This window comes from Pteropus medius, unplaced genomic scaffold (assembly GCF_902729225.1).
Source record: "Pteropus medius unplaced genomic scaffold, Ma_sr-lr_union100, whole genome shotgun sequence".
NCBI lineage: Eukaryota > Metazoa > Chordata > Mammalia > Chiroptera > Pteropodidae > Pteropus > Pteropus medius.
In genome coordinates, this window is record NW_024356249.1 from 10852539 (window position 1) to 10877183 (window position 24645).

General features: G+C 39.8%; 1 protein-coding gene across 1 annotated transcript in view; it reads right to left on the minus strand.

Moving 5' to 3' along the window:
- SND1 (staphylococcal nuclease and tudor domain containing 1) overlaps nt 1-24645 on the minus strand; it is a 390995-nt gene that overhangs the window by 231708 nt on the left and 134642 nt on the right. Inside the window, exon 11 of the mRNA XM_039860623.1 lies at nt 22941-23030. Within this exon, the coding sequence (XP_039716557.1) occupies nt 22941-23030 (90 nt within the window). The remainder of the gene's footprint in view (nt 1-22940; nt 23031-24645) is intronic.

A 24645-nucleotide genomic window follows, 5' to 3' on the forward strand; every position in this document is an offset into this window, starting at 1 on the left:
CACAATGGTACATATGATCCTATTTTGGGGAACAAGATTCAGGAACACATGTAGAAACAACGTGGAGGAATATACCTAACACCGTTAGAAGGACTCACTTCAAAGGTACAATTATAGGGTACTTTCAACTTTTCACTATCACCATAAATTTCTGAGACTAAAATTTGTAAATTACATTTGGAAGATGAAAAAATAAGATGTAAGTTTTTAAAAAATAAATGAATGGTCAGTTGGAATTAAATATACAAAAATGTGCCTTTACTAAAAAAACAAACAAAAAAACCATAACTGGCGCGCTCACAACCAGACACTTCATGATGACTATCTACTTCATCACACCAGTTCCCAGGCTGAGCCACAGTCACCACTCGGTAGTGTGTGCCAACCAGTAAGAATTATGCCGGGCAGGCTAGATACTGTTAGAAGGACACAATCGGCTTCCGGGTGCCCAGTGGTGTACTGTTTCCATGGCAGGTGGACATCACTATCTGCAAATGAACTGCCAATCTCACTGTGAGCTGATAATGATGCTGCCACCACCACCTGCCTGCCATATGTTTTCTCTACTTGTCACGTAACAAGGAACTGCATTCTGGCATGCTGATCTCTGACAAGTCTGATATTCCTGGCTGGTGTTATACCTAGCTGCAGCCCTTCATATAGCTGAGGAATAGTGGATGAAGGATATAAAAATAATACTTTGCCAAATGCCCATTCACTGAACCCCAACATTTTGCAGCACACTAGTCTGCCATTCTTCCTTTAGTCCTAAGGCCAAGGGCTACTAACGTCTGAAGGGTTGAGCCCCCCATCTCCAATTCATGTGCTGTGATCCTGTTTCCCATTAGTAGACAAGGAGCACAGATTTCTCAGTATGACAAACTGAATTTTTTCTGTCTCCTTAAATCATCACAATACAGTCAATAAAAACGGATGCCTTTTTCAATCTAATGTAATGCGCAGATTACTGAAAGCATGACATCATGAGTCAAAGCGGTGATAGAACATTGTCTCACAGCAGCAGATAATGTGGACACAGCATAGCAAAATATTTTTGGCGTACCAATATACTGCCTCTACAGCCACTGCCTCTATTAGTAGAACTCTTAACTCATACGTTCATGTCTGTATATACCAGAGCATCTCAAACTAGAAGGCCTGTAATCTACACTTATTCAATAAACTAGAAATTAATTTCCAAAAAAGAGGTTTTCAAAAGAATTCCAGTAAAAAACGGTGGACACACAAAAGTGACTGGAATTAATTAAGCTTGTTAACCAAACGTCTCATATTCCCATTAATGAAAATTAAAGGTGATTATAGCACTTCTCATGAATTAGCATGTCACTGGACAGGTATATGCTTCCCTAAATGAGGGGACTCCTCTCACACCTTTCACCTGCCACACCCTACCCAACTCTTACTCTCACCCCACTTAACTCATTAGATAAAATGCCAGCCAGCAATAGCATCAAGAAAGAAACACCAAGTACTTCTTGTCATTCATTTGGCTGCAATTCTGCCAACATGCAGATGCACCCTTTTATCATTGAGATAAAATTTGTATATATAATAAAATTCACCATTTTAACCATTTAAAAATATACCAACTTAATGGGTTTTAGTGTATTCACAATGCTGTGCAACCATCACCATTATCTAAGTTAAGAACACTTTCATCCCCACAAAAAACCCTTTACCCATTAAGCCGTCACTCCCCTGTCCCTCCTTCCCCCAGCCCCTGGCAACCACCAATCTACTTATTATCTCATTCAATTTGCCTGTTGTGGACATTTCATATAAATGAAAACAAAGGTAAGTGGTCTTTTGTTCCTCACATCTTTCACACAGTTTAAGGCAGTCAAAGTTCATCCAGGTTGTTCCACGTATCAGCACTTCATTTCCTTTTATGGCAGTACATATATACTATGTATACATATACCATATTTTGTTTATCCATGAAGATGTACTTTTGAGATGGAAGCCATAATAAAAGTGCATCGAGAACCACTTTAATAAGATATTATAATGATAAAAATAATCTTAATTTTTTTATGAGGGAAAGTACCTTGAGAATCATTTGAGAGAGCAATGAATGGCATTTGCAGAAGAGCTATCCTTAGACACAACTAAGCCATCAGAGTCAAATTCCATTTTCTTTAAAAATCTTTTAGTGTCTGAGTCTTGGGGAGTGATCCATATAATCAACCACTCAACCATCCACTTCGGAGGAAAGCAAACTTCCTCACAGCAGGTCATTTGTCAAGACACTAGTTAGGATGCCAAAAATTATGATACAGATATAAGCTATGGAAAGATTCTTCCAAAAACAACAATCGCTATAGGCTTTACCCTCTTACCGGCTGCATTTGCTTCCCAGTTTCTTCACATACACTCACTCAAAGTGAACTGGACTATAATTCGGGTTTCAAGGATTCTCCTATCTTCATTACTTAGCCTGCTTGAATATATATCCTTTCTTGGTATACACAGCAACGTATCTCTCCTTGATGTGACATACATGTGGTAATTTCTTTGGGACGCTCTTCGTATCAGTTGAACTAATTTCTCTCTTGCCTCTACCTCTAAGAGTCTACAGTGGAAAAACTAATGTTCAATTATTCTATAGCATAGGTTTAAAAGAATAAACAGAAAGACCCAATGAGCTCTCTTCAATAATTCAGCATGCAAAAATTTTATTCTTGTGCTATTAAAGGAAAGTATGGTGTTTTTGTTTTTTTTTTTTTCATCAGATGAGCTAATATCTCAAGAATAGAAAAGTTGGTTTACTCGTTAGATAACTTTTGAGCTATAAATTTCTTAATCTGATCATTGAAAGAGCAGCCTACGATGACAGCAATATTTACACTAGAGGAATTGGCAACTGAGGTTTCCAAGTACAGACACGATTTGATTGCAATTATTGGCCGAGAGGAGAGACTTTGGTCGACTATTGGCCAAGAGGAGAGACTTTGGTTAGACAATTATTGGCCAAGAGGAGAGACTTTGGTTAGACTATGCTACGGAGAGACTTTCGAACGATCTCAAAAGAATGATCTATTGTCCAATCATTTAAAGAGTACACTTCAGAACAACCAGTGGGTATAGGAAATAACCATCAAATTTACTGTATTAGAAAAACAAGGAAAAATGCCATAGGTATATATCAAACCGAACAGTAATATATATAAAGATATTAAAGAACAACAATAAAGTTTCAGGTTAATTGTGTGCTAAAATAAAAAGAATGGGTCCATTATATATTGTCTCTATTTTCTCTGTAAAAGATAAGCCAAGATTCATAGATATGATTAGATTAAATAAAGTGGTAAGCTTATAAATGAAACCTATATAAGAAATGGTTAATAACTGACAAGTTATAACTTGAAATGCTGTATCATATCCAATACAATGAGTATTGTTAGTGACATCTGATAAAATTCCTGTGAGTAAACATCACAATATAATATGGCAATTCAATGAATAAAATATTCAATGACAGTAGAAGGTTCAAAAGTCTAGAAAAACATCCCACAGTTGTTAGGAAACTGTAGGCATGTTATAGACACTCTGATCTTGAGCAAACAGGGAGAATAGAGAAGAAATTAACGTATTGTTCTAGAAGCAACCCTCAAACCTGGAAAAAATATAAGCAATTTTTAATAATTCCATAATATATCAGTAATCAATCTTTCTCTGTCAGTGGGAGGTTTGTTTTTGTTTTGTTTTTTTCTTCTTAACATCTTTGCTTCTCCTGAACTTTAGGAGAGTGGTTTTTTGTTGTTTTCTTTTTAAGCTGCTTATGGGTGGTTAGGCTGTGGAGCAAGGGAAAGGCATATTTATACCATCTACAACAATAATAGTTACTCGGAAAGGTTAAATAATCTATCTAAAAATTATGCAAGAAGGGTATGCTACAAAAGGCAAAGTCATACAACTGGGAACTAGGCTAGCTTACAAAGAGTGAAAACTGACAAATAAATCTGTATACTTGGGGCTGTTCCTTCCCTTGGGGCCATCTGGGGTCTCCCTCCCCAGCCCTGGTTTGGGGGCTCTGCCTGTGGAAGAAGGGCAGGGTCCTACTGGACACCATGCCCAGCAACTGTTGGGTGTGTCTGGGGAGAAGGACTGGCTTGGTTGTCTTCTGCAGGGCTACAAGCCCCCCAGTCCCCTCACCTCATTCCCAGTGGCTGAGCTCAGCCTGCCCTGCCTGCTTTGTGACAAACAGAAGGCTTGTCTTGCCTCTGACGATAGAGTCAATAAACAGCACGAGACAAGGCAAAAAAAAGAAAAAAAGAAAAAAAGAAAAAAAATCTTTATAGTAACTTTTTAGAATGATTAAGATTTAAAAGGTTTTTAAATAAAATTAAAGATTTCCTTTTTTATTCCAATTCTTAGTTAATTTATCTTTTAAAGGATAAAGTCAAACGAATAGCTTTTATTTAAAATCAGAATGAAAGAGACCACAGTTATACCTAGGGAAAACATGTGAGAAGAGAGCAGATTCAGTAGAATTATGTGAATTCCCCAAATCAAAATAGCAATTTAATATAAGATTTATGACTAGATCTTAAATATCAGAGCAAATAAAAACTGGAGAGTACAAGAATAGTAATCCACAGTAAAATTAAGTCATTACAATAAATTAAGTCTGTTATATGCCTGGGGAGAATTAAAGTCTGGGAGAGTTAGCCTAAGGATCTTCCAAGTCTGAGTCATTTTAAAGGCTACCCTCACAATAAATGGATGATACAACGCAGGAGGCTGAAGGGCTGGTTTACAAGAAGGCTGAGAGACAGAGCACCTACAGCTTCTGTTACTGACTCTGGTTCTCTCCAAAACTACCTAACTCATAGCTATAGCTCCTGCTGATCTATCTACAAGCAAATCAAAAATAAAAATACAGAGAGACTATTTTGTTACTCTGTTATTTTTATTTATTTTTGTTTATTCTTATTATTATTTTAATTCTTAACCTTTTTACTTTTTTATTTTATTTTATTTTTTAGGCGAGGCAACCCTTGGTTGACCTCACAGATTGCAGAGACCTTGTCAGTTTACCATCCCTTATTTATTTTTTTAATTTTTTTACGCCTACAGTACCTGGTCTTTTTTTTACGCCTACAGTACTAGGTGGTCTCCCATCCAATTTTTTTACACCTACAGTACCTGGTCTTTTTTTACGCCTACAGTACTAGGTGGTCTCCCATCCAAGTACTAACCAGGCCCGACCCTGCTTAGCTTCCAAGATCAGATGGGATCGAGTTTGTTCAGGGTGGCATGGCCATAGACTGCTCTGTTATTTTTAAATAAAATAATGGAAGGCTAAAAATTAAGCATTAAAAACTAGGCTAAATAAAATTTAAGGAATAAAGGAATAAAAATAAAGTTTAAAATTAGAGATTCTTTTTTTAAAAAAGCTCAGGAAACAGAAGGTTGACCCTTTAAAATGAGATAAAATACATGGGATTTAAGGAGAGGAGAGAGTTACTACACTTTTTAAATGAGCAAGTCCTGTCTAAAAAAATACTCAACACCATCAGTTAATAGACGTAAAAGCCTTTTTGTCTTTATTGCTTCTAAATTTTAGATCGAGAAGTCTGATTTTGTACGCTCAGTGAATCTAGTTGATTCTGTTATACAGTATGGCTGTTTATTAAAGCAAAAAATAAAACCACACTGCCGCGGTTCAAAAAAAAATTAAGATGAACATGGATTGGTAAAAATAAATCATTATATAATTATGGAAATAAAATAACACAGCTGTTGAAATTATTACATTAAAAGTTCACTTAATGATGTGGGGAAATATTCAGGTCACACGGTCAATCGAAAAAATAAGGACATACAGACTGATTCAAGTATAGGCATATATCAAGAAAAGAGAGTACACCAAAACGTTAACGGTGATTTTAACTGCTTTTATTTTTCATTTATTCTTTCCAAACTTATTAAAACGAACACATACTGCTTTATAATTAGGAAAAAATAACCACAAAAAGAAAACAAAAGATCATCACAGTGACGGTGTGACCTAAGGTTATATTAGTTGGTGACACTCCTCTAAAGCAGTAACCTGTGACAGGAGGGAAGACTCCACTCCCTGACTCTAATTTTCCAGAAGGCTGGTAATCAATCGACGAATTTTTACTCAGTGCCTGCATGTTCCTACTTCCTTACTTTAAAAAATAACTTACAGATCCTTGGTGACTATGTACAGCATTCCAAAAAACAGATTTAAAAAATTTAGCAAATATACAACCTGAGATGGAAATCGATGGAGTTCTTCATAAAGAAGAAAGGTCAAGATTAAATGTTTGCAAAGCTTCCCAAAGTCAAGAACTAAGGAAACAGGATGGTAAACAATAGCAAGATACTTAGAACTGCCTAAATGAAGACACTACCTTGCTCAATTATTTCTTAAAAGCAAGCTTAAAATAAAAATAAAATAGGAATTCCAAAGGAATCCATCTTTTCCTAGCAGTGGGATGCTTCCCCCTACTAGAGTGATGACAAGAACTGATAAATTGATTAACGCAATGAAAATGGACAAAGATCAGATTTTACGTTCTAGGCTACCCCACATTTAGTACCAAGTAAATCCGTAATTGCTTACATGTTGACGATAATATGGGCAACCAAGAATCATCACTCTATTATATGTCATAACAACTCTCTCACCTGAAGTATCAGGGGAAGTACTTTAAACAAAATATGTTGCCTATGGGATAAAAGTTAACTCACTTCATGGTATTACCTCAAATTTAATGAATATCTGAATTCATTAATGACTCTTCAATTTAACAGTCCAGCTTTTAAAAGTAAACATACCAAATTGGCAAAAAAATAACAGTTTAAAATCCTGGTTTAATTAATTGAGCATTCATTTGGGGAGTTGAAAAACAGCATATCCAACATTTATTTCTAATTGATGATCAAACAGCTATGGTTGGATAGGTAAATTCAGGAGACGGCGACCCTTCAAGTATGAGACTTTATGAGAGACTGTGGGTGTAAAAAAAAAAAAACCTGCCAGATAGGACACACTTTCTCCCTTTATTCAGCTTCCTTTGGGCCACAGTAAATTAAGTTCTCATCATATCGCCTGCCAGTTCCCATGGGAACTCCATCAGGTTGTGAAAAATGTACCAAGAATCTCAGAAAAAAAGGAAACGAGGTATTAAGAGTTCTCTCCAAACTCTGCCTTCCCAAGGCCAGTGAACACCTGGGGATCAAAATGCCTTTCTTAAGGTGGTCAAGCAACAGACCTTCACCTTGTTAAGACTGGTTTTGAAGGCAACAGCAACTAAGGAAAATAAAATGCTGGCCACCTTCTCCCTCTTGAACATTTACTCTATATTCCTCTCCTCTCCCCATTGTTCCTTTTTCACTTCCCCTTCTCTTTCTCACTCAACCTTATGTCAGGACACAGAACAGAACTAGTACATTTTATCTGTCACATTATATACTGCATCCTGTTCTTGATTTTCCTAAGCCCTGACTCAGTAGTTTGCAATTATTGATTGAGCTCTTATGTTGTGCCGAGCATTGCACTAAGCGCTTAACACACATTACTTCATTTAATGCTCATGACAGGCCTGAGTTAGGTAATGCTACTCCAGAGATTCAAACCCATGTCTATTGTGTTCCAAAGCCCATATGCTAACCCACTACAAATAGCCAACAATAGGATATTGATTAAATATTCAATAGATATTAAAAGATAAAGGCACCTCATGTAGAAGTCTATATAATGACACAGGGAAACCATCATATTGAAGGTTACAAAACAGTAAGTACCACATAATTACTAGCTAAGTTGAAAATTATGCAAATGCCCAAATGCATAAAAGAAGATTGGAATAATATACACTCAAGTATTAACAGATGCTATCCCTGGGTGGTAGTTTCTCTTTGTTTTAACTTTTTTTTTTTTTTTTTTTGCCACAAATATTTTTTAGAATGAACGAGTGTTGCTTTTGTGACTGATGAAATGAGCAGTAAATGTTACTTATAAAAAAGTGGCAAAAACAAAATTATAGTTCATAAACAAAGAGAGAATGGACAGTATCATCGATATTAGCACAATTCATAATTATATTTTCAAGTAGGAAAATTAAGGCCACAGAGAAAACTAGGCTGGAATTCTGTAGGAAAATAGTATGCTTTCCCTAAATTGTGCACATCAGCAGTGACAACCCTTTAGCACTTTTAAGCACATATAAATGAAACATAAATGCAAAGATACTATTTTTGGCTATATGTACAAAATTTTAACAGTATTCATGATGCTAGCATTTGTGTAAAATGGGAGAATATCTACCCACCCACAAACACATCTGCCTATACAGGCCTAAAATAACCTCTGGATTCGCAAGGAAATGGTAATTCTGGTTGTTCCTGACGAGGTAAGCTATCAGTGAGGGACCAGGGCAGAAGGGGGCTCCTTCAACTGTATGCCCTTTCTTAGCATTTGAGTTTTGAACCTAGTGAATGTTCTACCTACTCAAAATCAATAAAAGTAAACACCACATCTAAAAAAAAAGTGAAAAGAAAAACTTAAAACAATGTTATTGGTTTCCTAGCAAATGAAAATATCTAAAAGAGAAAAGATACGTTAACTAATTTAAATGTCTGTCCATTCTGTACAAGAGTTTGTCAAAAATATCCTGTTTCCTTGGCTTTCCTGCCAAATGACTTCCAAGTATCTGTTACAGCAAATTAAACAATCAAAAGCATTTAGTTTCTTGCTTTGACTTTGAAAATCTTTAGGAGAAAATAAAAAAAGAATCACTGCTTTATCCATATACGTGCTTTCTAAAAATGATATCTACCATCTATTTTTTAACGAAGTAAAGAACATGTTATGTTACATAAAACAAAAAAAAAATGTTTTAAATTATGTCTTCCTGGCTGTTTAAAATTTAAATTTAAAAAAATCCTGTAAGAAAAAGTATCTTTACAAAGAGCAATCTCTGTGAGAAAAGGAAGGAACGAGGACCCAATGACATTGACCCTGCACTACTACTCCTTAACCTGAACCCACAGGGCTGGAGGACAGGGTGATGACACGCGGTCAAGGAAGAAACAATCAAATCTGAATGTCAATTCCAAGAGCCAGACCATGAGAGAGAAATGCACTTGCCCACAGACTCTGAAACAGGTCACAGTGTCATCCAAATACTTATTCTCTTCTTAGAGGATACAGCGTCCAAGCACCCAACGTGGCACGAGTGCTTGGGACACTAACAAGACCACGCGACAAGAGAACATCATCTGGGAAGAACTCGCATTCCCTGGTCCATTAACTGGGAACCCTCAGGGAAGGGAAATCCAGACTAAATGCAGTGACTGGCGATTTTTTCCCCATCCATGTTTTCCCCTTTCCAAAAACAGCAGGAAATGAGTTAAAGCAAGCAGAGAGTTTAAAATGTCTCCAAATGTTATCAAACCTGGAAAACTGTGTTCACCCAGAAGGACCCAAGCCCAAGGAAAAACCGAAAACATCAAGCAAACTAAGTGGACCTTGTTCAGAGAGAAGCTAATGCTCTGTTAACTTTGGTACTGAACCAAGTTTCACGCTGCTGGAAGGAAGAACAGAAACAAGAAAAATGACATTTAGCAAATCACTTTTTTCCTCTTAAGGCCAGAAAGGTCCCAGGGATCCACTGCAGCGGCCAAGTCAGTCAGTACAGCAGATGGGGTGTGTATATTGGAAAATGAGAGCTACGACAAGCTTGGAATTTTGAAGCTGTTCGTGTTGAAGGTCTAAGCACTTTCGAGGAGGGGGCCAGAAAATGGAAGGCAGAGGGATGGGAGGGGACAGGCAGGATATAGTGAGAGAGAAAAGATGAGGAGGTTAGAGACAGGAGGAAAGGAAGGGGAGTTCGCGTCTGTAAAGAAGAGATACAAGAGACTATCGATACCACTTCCACTCTCTGAACAGTGAGAGACACAATAAATCCACCTAGACTTGGTGATCTTATTACCATTTTCACTTCAGAGAGCTATGATTAGCGACCACCAAACCAGAAATACTGAGGAGCGCAATGTGACTCATCGCTGTCTTTCATCTCCAAAAACTCTCGCATACTGGGGAGTTCAAACTGCATGCTGCTTTTCCTCTGTGCAGCTGGCAGCCCCACTGGCAATGGGAGAAACTGGTGGAAAATGTAAAAAGGCACCGGGACAATGTCAAGGAGTCAATCATTCTGATGGATTTGGTTTCTAAAGCCATTATTTCAAAATTCAGTCAACTGATGAATGATGGAGGGAAACACCGGTCCTCAAAAGGAAGAAAAGCATTCGAAGACAGACACAGGTCCTAGAAAAGGGAGAAAGGAGGTCCTTACCCCATTGGTAAATTAGACTGTAACACCAGCCATAACAATTTAAACATTTCAGATAAAAAGATATAAAAGATGCTTTGACCACAACTCAGTAACTAAAGCAGAAGTGGAAAAGGTAAGTTCAATCTCCTAGCTTTCCCTTGGGGTTGGAAGAGGCGGGTGGGTGAAAGATAATTAGAGCCACTCCACAGAGGTGGGAGAGATTTATATTACAGCTTCCTCTACAAACAGGCCACTTTCAGTGCTCAGAGTCACCCAGTGATCCCAGGACTCGGATGTGTGTATCTCTCACACTCACTGCCCCTACCCAAACCTGGTCATACTGTCTACCACAGGTATTCACATCCATTGATATTTAAAAGAAAACAAATCTTTGGTGTGAAAGAGTAAACTTTCAGAAGTGTAACTGGTCAAGTAGGTCAGTCAGCACACACAGGGCAAAGATCTTCACTACAGGGTTTAGGAACGGATCAGAGACTGCTAGTCCCTCCCCTGTACAGATACGGAAACTGAGGACTAATATCCAAGGTCACAGGGTTAGATGAAAAACAAGGACTGAAACCTATTGGATGTCGCTGACCAATGTCACCATTAAAAATAAACAAATTTATTTTTAAAGTCAACAACAACAACAACAAAAACTAGGTCTGGGTGCACTTCAGGTCCCGGGTGCCAGATCTTCTTCACTTCCAGCCCATCCTGTGAGTTGGGGCCAGTGCCGGGATGGAAACTGGCCTGCTCTCCCCAGACTCAACCACACACTGATCAGTAAATGCTGTTACAGCAGAGTCTGACTAGAGATACCGGGATGACTAATTGAACCTTTCTGGATTCTTTAGTAAGATCATCTTTTCGGAGGATAGAAAATGCAATCTTTTATATTTTACAAATCAAGAAAATAAGTCACAGTGAAAGAAATGAAGTCATCCCAAGTGTCTGAACATACACAGTCTTCCACTGCATGTCTTCCTGCCTCCTAGGCCACAGAAAGACCCTACCTCTTTATTGCGACATAGCCTGACAAACTGTGGAGAAGGCTGCAGGTCTGCATTTGAGGTTCTGGTTTCTATTTCCATCCTGAGAAAATTAAACACTTCCATCCTTTCTGTCCTGACCAAAGTTATTCCTAATGCAGCTTTGATTCTCTCCCTATGCCAACACAACCTAAGGAACCACAGACGCCAAAATACCATGACCATTTTACAAATAAACAGAGGCTTTGCAGACGCACAGCCCATGCCCTTAGGATTCTCTCTCTGTTCTTAAGATTCAACTAAAGAAGTAAAGAAGTCTCCTCAGCTCTCCAACTGCAAGCAAGTGGAACCATTTCACCAAACATGTTCACCTAATTCTCAGTCAGTGCCCGGGTCACTTCTGTGATTTCCTTCCTTCTTTCCATCCCTTATACACCCTTTCCTTCTTGTTTCTTTCTTTCTTTTTTAAATAAAGGAGGGCCAGAGGTTTACAGGTGGCAGAAACCAGGCCCAGCTGGGAAAACTCAGATGCTTATCTGGCACCCCCTTTCTCAGCACTCCACAGTGCATCAAAGACCGGCCTGGCGGGCAATGGAGAGCTGGGCAGCAACCTGTCAGGCTAAAAAGTACGCTGTAGAAAGGGCAAAGTGGAACAAGTCACTGACTTATTTCCTCCCAATTCCTTTGGACTGTTATTGGAGAATGGGGACATTATGAACCCCAAGTCAGGGCAGATGGAAACAGCAGGGAGCAGTCAGGGTCTATCAAGCTTCTATGACTGAGAGCTTTAAAATAATGAAGAATTCAAGTCGAAAAATATTAACTTATTGCTTCCTAGTTGAGTAAATCCCCCTGTCAAATCATTTTTAAGGAGAACAAATTACAAATATTGCACATTCTTGATTATGAAGACAAGAAATATCCCCCAAACCAGATCTCCAGCACTAAAGAACAACTGCTCAGGCTGCTTCAACGTCAGTGAGCCTAACACCAAGGTGTGGGCGACACGAGGCAACCAGCATGCAGCCGCCAATCAGGTGGAGAGGGAAGTTAATAACCATAATTCATATACAGAAATTTAAAAGAAAAATGTATTTATTCTACCTATTTTTAAGGCCTTGTATTGAATTTTAGTCAGAGCAGTGCTATGCCTAAAATCTTGCTGAAGTGGGAATCAAAGTCAACACTGGCATGAGGAAATTACAGAAGGCAGGCAACAAGGAGCCCATCTGTCCAGCTTACAGCTACATGATGAACTTGCTACATCCCTTCTCTATATCCAAATAGCCCCAAGCACTCTTAAAACCTTCTAGGTACAGGAAAATCCTGCCTTGTCTGAAAAAGACTTACTGGGAATCCTAATGACATCAGGAACCGTGAGCTGAAAAAAAAGGTAAGGCAGGCTCTTTGTCCGTGAGGGGGAGGGAAGGGAGGTCAGACCTGGGAAACCCGCTATTACGGAGATGGGTGCAAAGGTGTACTACGAGGTCAGAGGGTCCCAGACGTTTTACATAGGGAGACAGAATACAAGATATTATAGTTAAGATTCTTACAGAAAAATAAGTGCGAAGGCAAGAAGCTGTGAAAGGGCTTGGCACGTCCACGGTATAATAAGTTCTTTGTGACATATAATACAGAGGGTAGAGCAGAAAGTCTGGAAATGGAAGCAAGATCCTTAAATGACATTGATATTTTATACACAATGGACTTTCCTTTTATTTCCTTTAAGGAGTTAGATGCTTTTCTGCAGGCATCTGGGTATCACCGCAGTTTGTGAGATAATCATGACTGTGCATATAGAAAGAAATTCTGAGCGCAATGTGAAAGATTGTGTAGGACAGAAGGTGCAGGACAACTACTTAAGATGGAGTTGCAATAATTAAAATCAGAGATAAGGAGCACACAGACTGAAAGGCACTGGAAATACTGTGAAAAGGAAGATTTGGAAAAGATAACTGTCAGAAACAGGTAAAGTTGGGCTGGGCAGACTGCTAATTCTCAAGTTCAGAACAACGGGTGGGTGATGACATTATATAAGATCAGCAACGAAAGAAGCCTAGGCAGTGTGGGCATAGGGAAGAAAATCCTATGGAAGCCACAGGCTAAGATTTGGACAGAAGAGGTGTGATCTACTAGAACCAGTGAGTATCCAGTAGTCAGCGGCTAGAAACAGATCTGTCGGCAGAGCAAGACGTCAGGAGCAGAAACGTTCCTGTGTGTCAGCAGTATGTGCGGTGGGCGAAGCCATTAAGAGCATAAGGTCACACAGCAGGTGAGACCTTGTCTCTGAAAAACAACTATAATCTGTACAACTCACATTAATATTAATCTAATACTGCCAAGAGGCAGGTTTCTGTTATCTCACTAGTTATTCAAATCTGTTCTTATTCGACTTCATATTTATTGATGTAATCTCACCCCAGTTAGCCTGTAAGCAATTTGTGACAGAGATGATATTTTATTCGTATTTCATCTACAAAAAGGTACCCAACAACTATGTGTGCCCTTTCTAAAATATTAGTTCCATGAGGATTGGCGTTTGTAAGGTTCTAACTCTAATGTCTAGAACAAGGAATGGCACAGAGTAGTTGCTCCAAAAACATTTACTAAATAATAAAAATGAATCGATTTCTACCACCTCTGCCCTACTTAACATTTCAGGCGGTTAGGCATGAGCAAAGCACTGAGGCCTGAGTCCTCAAACAGAATTAACCTACTTGACCTTTGTCTTCAGAACAGGGCTACCTGCTCTTCACCCCAGCCCAGTCCAGCCCAGTCCAAACACCTTCTGAAGCCACAAGAGGTGAGAAAGCAGAGTTGCAGAAAATATATCTTATCTAAAAAGGCCAAATTGAAGACAAAACCTGGATTCCTATGTTAAAGAAAATCCACGCATAGCCCACACTCTAAGCAGACAAACATTAGACACTGTGCTCCAGGACACAGGCTGGTGCCCATTATTCTTCATGTTCTATTCCTCCCCCTTGAATGGGATGAGCATGGTTCAAAAGCTACTGCCAGGAATGATCCCTCCCAGGTTGTGCCATATTTCGAAATGCTGCTAATTATCGACGTAGAAATGAATGGAGGCCCTCTGACTGTGGCAGCCTTTTTAAGTGGACATGAGCACCCATCTTTCAAGGTCCAAACCCAGAAACGGGAACTCCAGCCAAGAGTCAAACGACCAGATAGAGAAAGAAGCCAATCTACTTTCCTACTGTATTGTTTGCCTGGGGTTGCTATGACAAAGGACCATAAACTGAGTGATTTAAAACAACAGAAAGTTACTCTCAGTTCTGGAAGCTTCAAGTTTGAAATCAAGGTGTTGGCAAGGCTCCCTCTGAAGGCTCTAGGAAGAATCCTTCTTCCCTTTTCCTAGCTTCTGGTGGCTTCTGGCAGGCAGTCCTTAGCATTCCTTGGCTTGCAACTCTGTCACTTCACTCCTCACCTCCAACTTCACATGGCCTTCTTCTATCTGTCTTTGTATCCTATTCTCTTCTGGTGATGGTTCCAGTCTTTGGGTTTACAGCTCATCCTAATCCAGCATGATCTCATTTTAACTTAACTCATTACATCTGTGAAGACCCTATTTCCAAATAAGGTCACATTCTGAGGTTCCAAAGGACATGAATTCTGAGAGGACATTATTCAGCTCTCTATGCCTATCATGAAATTACCAGGAAAGACAATCCAAACCAACAATCCTCATGGCATAGAATTGCAGCACTGTAGGAATACCTAAAAATTTGCCAAAGAAAAGATAACTAACGAGTGAAGGCAAGTAGGCAGCTCTAGGTATTAATGAAAGAACTTGATTCAGATAAGAACAAAAAACTTCACTGAGATCTTCAACACATTAAAATGAGGACCTCGTATTTTCTGAGCTTATAACTGCATGACACCAATTACGAAGATGTGACCCTAAAACCCACTTTGCATACTACCTTCTCATACACACACAAATGATTCACACCCTCAGGAAAGAAATACTTATGCAACTGGAAGTATTAGCCTTTCTAAGAACAACAAAAATAGAGGCCACACAGAAAGAAATCCTAAAAAGTCGGTACTTAAAAACTGGACTCACTACTTCAGAATATGTGTATTTTCGTATTAGCTAAGTTATCTAGACCCTTATAAAAAGATGAAGCTACCGGTGAAAAAAATTGAGGACATCTGTACAGTCTCATTTAGACTCTTCTACAACATAAGATATTCTATTCTACATGCTATCATTGAGCCCAAGCTGAAAAGAGTCTATTCTCTGTAAACCAGGAGGTATAGGAAGTTGGAAGATTTGCAATTCAGCATATTTGATAGGATTTTGGGCACATACGGGTTATTTTTAAAGTGGGGAAAAAAAGCCTGTCCTCTCCCTACCCCCAAACACAGCTGAGCTGATTCAGCACAAATCTCCCCCTAAAATAAAATCCCAGTTTGCAGAGAGTAAGCATAGAAAGTTTCAGCCCCAAGGACGACATTTCAGAAACCTAGCTGAGAAGATCGGGAGTGGGTGGCTTAGGACCAGGTGACCACAAATCAGGGAATAATAAATGCAAGAGCTTCCACTAGGAAACTACAAGCAACTTGGGAGTCTGAGGAAGAAAGTCATTAATAAGCAAAGTAATATAAGAGTATTACCCAGATACGAGAATCTCAAGGATTCTGGTAGCTAATAAATCATTTCCCACAGGTGAGCATACAGAAATTTCCAGGAATTCAGTTGAATGTTCTAGTTCCTTCCATTCACCTTAGAGATGCTTTCTGAAGAGGATATTACAATATACATCATAAAACCACCATACTTCACCCAAGAGCTACGTGCTCAGCCCAACACCTGGAACAGTCCCCTGAGGAGCAGAGGTACTTCTCACAAGCTGCAGATTGAAACCACATGAATTCATTATCAAAAAGAACATTTAGGTAGCAGCTGGTAAAAGCTACCTTGCTGAGAACAAGTTTCCAGAAACTTGCAACTCAACCATCATTTCTGTTAATTACCTTCACCAGACAGGGGAGCTAATGAGTCAAGGATCGTTCCCAAACCCAAAAAGGTAACAACGGTTATCTAAAATGACCCTTGGTCTCCAAGCATACTGACACATTTCTGTCGTGTCCAAGTGGGAGAAGTCTTACTAGAAAAAGGCATGGTCAGAAATCACCAGTCCTTCAAAACATCTCATGATTTGGTGAACATTTTCAGTCATTTATTCAAAAAATTTACAGCCACTTTGATGGGAACAGCTGGCACTGAGAAGGCAAGGACAAGCAACCTCGTATAAACCTGTCAGTTTAAATCACAACGCATTCTCAACCTTAGGGCCTGTTTTGATCATTAATGTAAGGGACTTTTCCATAGCGTGAGTGAATCAAATTAATGTGAAGTGAAAAATGTGGAGATGACAAAGGAAATATTTATTTAAAAAAAAAAAAAACAACTCAAATGCTTCAGAGGTAATTAAGAACAAGAACCCCAGACTGCCAGCTTTGCACTTAACACAGCTGATTAAGTAACACACTGCAAAAGACAAAACTTACAAGTGTTTTTATGGAAAAGGCAGCCCTGTTAAATAGCCAAAAGGAGATTGAAGGAGTTTGCCTCAAGAAGTGCCATGCCCTTGAAGAGCTCGAGGAGCTGAGTCAAAAACTGCTCCTGGTAAGGAATGTTACTCCTGGTGCCTTGCACAGGGGGACGAGACTGCTCCTCAACATCTCCTTGGCTCTGGACCAAGACAGAAAAGCAACCTGCCCCATCCTTTCTCCCTGAAGTCTCACCTCTGCCAAGAGATTGAAGAGAAGAGGAAATCAAGCTTCAACACTGGCTTAGCAAAGTTACCTGTAACCTCACGCCGTTCGTGTAACTAGAAGAATAACATGTAATCTGACACTGCTTTCTCTGTAGAACAATTTGATGAAATGTCACTTCACAGGGACATCTCAAAGACTAATGAGATAATGTCTAGAGGGCTGAAAGCGTTCAGAGGGCTGATCTATGGTGCTATTACCACCTGCTGATATCTGTAGACGAGGATAATGTCGCTAAAGAGAATGAACTTCTTGTAGCATAGAAGTTTTACATTCTATACAAGAACTGACACTGTTCTAAAAAGGGCCACGACCCTGGCTATCTGCACATGATCCAGCACGTGTGACATGGAAGCAGGTCTTTCTAGATGATCTCTAATTTAGCACAGCAATTGAAAGTATAGACATTAATTTCAATGAGCCTCAGTTTCTTTAACATAAAAATAGGAATGATGCATACATCTTGCAGGATAGAGGTAAAAAAAAAAAAAAAAAGTGAAAACTGTCAGCATTTACTGTGAAGAAACTCAATAAATGACAGCCTGACCCTGCTGAGCTGGAATGAGCATTATTTAGGGTGGCTAAGTCTGTGTGATTCACACTACAAACTGGAATGGCATAGAAATCATACAATGGTGCTCAACAAATTAAAAATGAACCACATCATCTAGAGTTGACTTAGTCATTCAGGATATTTTATTCCAAGGAAAGAAGATTATTAACAGTAGCTGGGTTGCCAATAAGAGCACAATAACCCGAAATAGAGATAATATCATTTATATATAATATCAGCCATTTCCAGATTGACAAGGGAGTCCTGTAATGAAGAGGCAATCTCACCGTACTACTTGCACATATGGCTAACCTTAGGCAAATCAGGTGGGTCCTACTTCTACCTCCCTTTATATATTCCTTTCTGGGCCCTGAGCCTTCAGCCCAGTGTCTCCCTTTTCCCCTAAAGTTGATTAACTGAGTAGAAATTTATTGAGCACCTACTGTGTACCGTAAACTGTATGTACTGGGCCCTGGAGTGCTGAGCAAAACAGATGTGAGCCCTAATCAGCCTAATATAATAAATCTAATAAGAGAGATATTAACATATAATCTTTCAAATACATTAAAATGAGAAACATTATGCACAGATTAAATTATTGAAGGGGGGCGGGTGTTCAGGGAAGACTTCTCCCAGAAAGTCACATTTACCTTGCATCTGAAGGATAAGCATAAGATGAATAGGGGAAGAAAAATGAGGACAAAGAAGGCATCCCAAACAAAAGAAAATGCAACTGCAAAAGCCCTGAGGTAAGAGGGAGCCTGTCGCATTTCAGAAACCTAATGCAGGCCAGAAAGGTGGCCAGGAGGTGGATGAGAAGGAGTAGGGAGCTTATATCTGAGAAGCAGGCTGGAACCAGATTATGCTGGGTCTTGTTGGTCACGGGAAGCACAGCGAAGCCAACAGTCTTAGGTAAAGGAAGAACATGATGTAATTGTCATTTGTGAAGCTCCCTTTAGCTGTATAGAATGGACTTGAGCGGAAAGAGTGACTACGGGGAAAACCTGTAAAAAGGCTACAGGAATGCAGATGAGAGGAGATGTAAGAGGAGGCAGCAGAAGAAAAGGAGAGGAAACCTTCATACATACACCCAGCAGGAGGTGATGCAGGGACTGGACTGAAGGGTAAGGGAAGAGAGGGTGTCAAAGATGTCTCCCACAGCAACAGATAGTGGTGTGACCCCCGGAACACTGAGACCAGCTTTTCTGACAGGATATCAAGAGTTCTCTTCTGAACATGCCAGATTTCTAAGTCTGGCATACATGGAGATCATTTCCATCCATCCCCAAAAAGCTCCAACCAGCATTAAGTATGGATCTCAGGAAAGATAGGTTTCGAAGAGAATAATAATCTAAAGCAATATAACTTCCTATATTTTTTATAGCTCCATAACTTCCCAAATATCCGCATTTATCAAGAAAAATGCCCAGTTTTAAGTGCCTAAAGAGTCAGCCTAGTTCACAGAACAATTTTCGATGGCATGAAAACCATACAAAGTCAGCTATTTACAAATAAGCCTCATTCCTAAACTTTAATTATTCAATAGTAACAATGGAAAAAAAAAATTAAGGAGTAGACATCTATATGGGCAGAGGTTGCTAGAGATGGGAGAGCCTGGACTGAGCATCTATTGCCACTGCAGAAGCTTCCATGCACGCTGGATTCATGCAATTCCATCTCATCCACCATTCTGACCCTTCGATTGTCTAAACAAGTTCCAACTTTGAACACAGTCGTTCCCATGGTGACGACTGCAATTATGTCATTTGTAAATGCTGTTTTACACACATCAGAAATATTGAGGTTCTACTTTAGAGATTCTGAGATAGGTGGGAAAAATTCCCAATGAAGATCCCAGTTATGATTACCTCATTCCACTGAGAGAAAAATGACAGGCACACAAACTTGCTTTCCATGGGCTGACTAAGCATTAAGAGAAAATGTGTGAACAAGGAAAGCAACTGCTCCTGCTGTGAGAAGAGAACCGTAGGGTTTTTTTTTTTTTTAAGGAAGGCATCAGCCTCACCATCTCATACACACCTAGGATAATAGCACTCTGGAAAACTAAAAGACATGTTGAAATCACCATGGATTCCATTATTCCGCTATACTTGTGCCATGAAGAACCCAGAAGAAATTAGCAAGACAGTTCTTTACCATGCATATTCCTTAGTCAAGATTTTAGTGAAAGCACAGATGGTAGATTGTAAAAAGGGGATGAGGAGGGCGTTCCACCAGGCAGTATAGCAATTCCAACAGCTTCTGAAACACTTCCAGGATACACTCATATCCTACCTCTCCCTCAAATCAGAGAAAACACACATTCAAACACTTTAGCATAAGCGGGTACTCATTTTGTAGAAGCTGGAACCCTGAGGCCACCTCTAACCAGGTACCACCAAGTCTGTAAAATGGGTTGACAGCAGTTAAATTAGCTGCACACTGATTCTTGACCTCAGAGCCAGTAAAAAAAAATCGTAACCAAAAGAGTAAAGGTATGCTGGATTCTATAGGAAAGTAAAAGCAGCATTATTAAACAAAAGAAACAAAAATCTTACTGGCATCTGGAGGGACTAGCATCATCCTAGAATGTCATAACAATCCCATGAGAGGGGAAGGCAAACAATATTCCCAGTTCACCAGTGATAAAACCACGGCTCGGGGAGGTGCACAGTTACTTTAATTAAGGCATTTAGCCAGAATTAAATCTTGGGAGTGAATCAAAGTAAATTTCCATAACTAAAATGGAGGCCACTGAATCTAACAAAGCACCTTTGCAGTTTACCTTCAATCTTATTTCTCTGCATTCTAGAAACTACTCCAAATTGTCATATTATAGACTCTCTGGGATGGTCAAATAATAGTCTGGACAGAGAAGACGATTTTACCCCCATTATCTTGCTTAAGCTGTGACAGGCTGCCCTAATCAGCTTTCGTGCACACAGGCACATAGGCGCACAGGCACACATGCTCCCTCTCGGTGCCTCTTAATCACCATGTGCCATGCTGAACAGCTGCAGTGGTCTGAAGGGAATTGGCAGAAATGTGCGGTGATGTGCTAGCCACCCCCCTGAGGCAGCGACTGCCCTGCCTGCTCCCAGACTCGAGAGCACATGAGTGTTTGCTGTCGCAAATGATGGGCCCAGAAGACAGGCGAGTGGTTTCAGGTGGTGAGTCAGGAAAAGCAGTTTGTATCAGGAATGTTCCAGCCCAGCAGAGCTGAGCTGCACCCTACTCCCCACACAGGGATACAGCATTTATCATTTATACAATGTCACCGTGGGGGACAAAACTTGGGCTCAGCACAAATAGAATCCAATCATCTCTGATGCAGAGAAAACGGTAAACGACGCTTCTCCCACCAAAAAGAAGTCTAATTGCTTCAGAACTGCCACCATATCTGACACTTGAGGTCAGTCCTTTTATCCTGAGATGGAGGCTTTACAAAGGCCCGGCACATGGTGTTTGAGAGCCGAGCCCTGGGCTCACCTCGTAGTACCGTTCAGCAGCTGCTGCAATAAACTGTGATCTATGTTCCCAGGGATGAAAGAGAACGAGGAAGGGCACTCTTCAAAGAAACCAGGTGGGTGCCGTTAACACACGCCACACAACTGGCTGCTCATGAGTCAAACATGCGCTGCCACTCCTTTCTATGTGATTTTGGATAGATTTCAATAAAACTTCACACATGTGAGGAAATTCCTTATTTGCCTCTATGTTACTGCTTATGAGACAGTAAATGAGTGATATGGTATCAACTTGGTGAAACAGAGATGTTAGACATTGGATCAGATAACAGGAGACCTAGAAATTGAAAGAGGCTTAAAGCCATCATTCGCACTACACTTCATGAATGAATACGACATTCTGTCAAGGTTTATACGATGACAAATGAGCCTATTCTTTGAAGGAACCTGAGGAGATTTAATACTTGTTTAAGGGTATCCAGCGTGCTTTCCCTACCTCAAAATTAGCAATTTCACCTTATCCCCAACTTCAAAATCTCCTACTATAATTTATCACTCTAGCGACTATGATATATAAAAAAATTGATTATATTTATGTTTATACTACATTACTTGACATTAGTTCAAAAGCCAAGGCCTTAGCAAACCTATAGTTTTTAAATATCTGCATTCAGGTAAAGAATGCTAATATGGCTTCAACGTGGTAAGGCCAGACAGAGAGCAAAAATGGCCTTACTTTTCTGAAGATACAATAAAAATTGGCCCAAAATATGATATTTTCTGGAAGAATCTGCACTGAATTAAAGTAAGAAAAAGACAGTCAACAGCCTGTCCCTGAACAGATTTCCCTCAATTACCAAAAAAACTATCTCGTTCATTTCCTTTGTTTATCCAGGACAGAAAAAAAAAACCCATGATACCGAGGGTGGCAAGGTCAGAAAAAATAAGAGAAACTCAAGATCAGCTTCTCAGAATAGCAAGTTCTGCAGCTGGTCATAGAATATCGTGCCCTAAGGACACAAGGACATGCACTCTTAGGGCCTCTGAGCTGCTGTCCTACACTAGAAAGTCAACGTGCCACACAACAGTCTCCACAGGAACGCCCAGAGCGCCACGCACTTCTTTCCCACAAAGACATGCTGCTGTTCCAGGAGAGCGCCCCCGCTCCCACGGCCAGCTAATTCCCCTATTCTGTAAGCCTTTATTAAGCACCTACCGACCATGAGCCCCGTACAAAGCACTCTGTAAACATGTTATACTCATGGATTCAAAATTCTCGTAACCTAGCAGAGTAATGGAAGAAAGCCTACAGATATGAAATAGCAACGCAAAGTAGTTTTGAATAGTGCTACATAAATGATACAAACCAGGAGTAAGTGCTATAAGAATTCAGGAAGGTGGAAAAAAGTAATCAGGAAGAAAAAAAGCGGTAATCTTCCCTCACTAGCAAATCCCACCACACTGACTTTTAATGGAGGTGGCTGGAGAGAACAAGGGAGCCAAGCGATGGAGCTCAGGGCAATATGCAATTATTGAAACTGGAAAGGGGCCTGGACCCTGGCAAAAACATGTCGTGAGAGCGCTGGCAATCACGCTGTGGTCAGGGCCTCAATTTCAAACCTCTCCCAAGAGACATCATTTTCTGAAACACAGGCATGCCTCCCTACATAGCAAAGTAAGTCCGCTTGACTTAGTAGAGAAGTGTCATCTGCTCGTCTCTGACATTCCATCACAAGGGCTCAGCTTAAAACAATCCCCACCCATTGGCAAATATGTTTCTGTCACCACTTACCTTTTTCCCAATAAGCTTCTTTCGAAGAAATTCCCGTGCTTCAAACATGTAGGGAATGTCATACAGGGGACGTAGTTTCTTGTTCTTATCCTAAAAGCAAAATAAAATGGCACATCAGAAATGGGGGAAAACAAAATGAAAACTACACATTAACACGGCCAATAGCACGAGATAACAGAATGCATTGAAATATGCTCCCCTACCTCCCAGTATCACAAATATTACATAAGTGCTAGATACACAGTAAATGATTAATAAATATTTGGTTAAAATGCTTTATGGCAGCAGTCCTCGACCTCTGGTCCATGGCCCACAGCCTGTTAGGGACCGGGCCGCACGGCTGGAGGTGAGCGGCAGAAGAGCGAGCGAAGCTTCCTCTGTATCTGCAGCCGCTCCCCAGCGCTAGCATCACCGCCTCAGCTCCGCCTCAGATCATCAGGCATTAGATTCTCACAGGAGCACTGGTCTCTAGTGCCAAAAAGGCTGGGGACCACTGCTTTATAGGGAATAAAATTACCTTTTTCATGAGACAGGCTCAAAAATAAGCAATGGAATGTAACTACCCAAATTGGAAACAACCTAAATGTTCATCAACAGGGAAATACCTACCTGCACTGTGATACAGAAGAAATTCAGTAAGTATTAGGGTGCTTCAAATATTTATAGATATACTTCTACTATTTTGTAAGCCTTTATTAAGCACCTACTAACTATTAGCCCCATACAAAGCACTCTGTAAATACGTTATAATCACGAATTCGAAATTCTTGTAATCTAAGAGTAATAGAAGAAAGCCTACAGACGTGAAATAGCAACACAAAGCAGTTTGAATAGTGCTAAATTATGTCATATAAACTAGGGACTAAGTGCTAAAGAGTTCAGGAAAGTGGAAAGAAGCAATCAGGAAAGGTATCATTGAAAAGGCACGACTTAATGCGAGTTTGCAGAATAGGAAAAAACTAGGAAGAAAATTAGAGTGAAAAAAAAACGGAACAAAAAGAAGAGAGGCAGAAATAAATAGTATTTCGACATACGCACACAAATATAAACACACAAAATTCCTTCATTATCTCAAGGTCCCAAGGCTTCTCCAAAAATAAGTTACTGCTCTAAGTAACTTTGAGAATATGAAAGAGGCTCTAGATAAGGTGATAGAACCGGAACGGATAGGAACTTAAGAGATAGGAGCACCATTTTTAAGAAATGAATTAACAGAAACTGACTCTGAAATGGATAGAGGGGAAAAAAGAGGAATCTAATATTCTAAGTCATGATGAGAGGCATACAAAGTCTAGAGAAGTTTGCCTTTAAATGAGAGTGTGGAAGATTAGAGCATGTGTACAAGATATAGGGAGATGCTGGGTAGATCAGTAGGTATGATTACTGTGCTGTCTCTCTCCCACTAGTTCCTAAGTTCCATGAGGACAGAGATCGTATCCATTTCTGAATTCTCTGTGACCCCAGAGCCAAGTACAGTACCTCCCTCATAGGCATACTCGATAAATAGTTGGATGAACTAACTACAAAAGAAATATGCAGAATGATACACAAAGATACACAAAGTATACTAGAAGAATAGGACTACAGGTACAGATTTGGGAACCTCCAGGACCCAGGTAATATTTGAAAAAAATTCACAAAGAACAAAAATCAAGGACTAATACCTAACTTAGATGCACACGGTGGCTCCCCCAGTGCTGTGAAG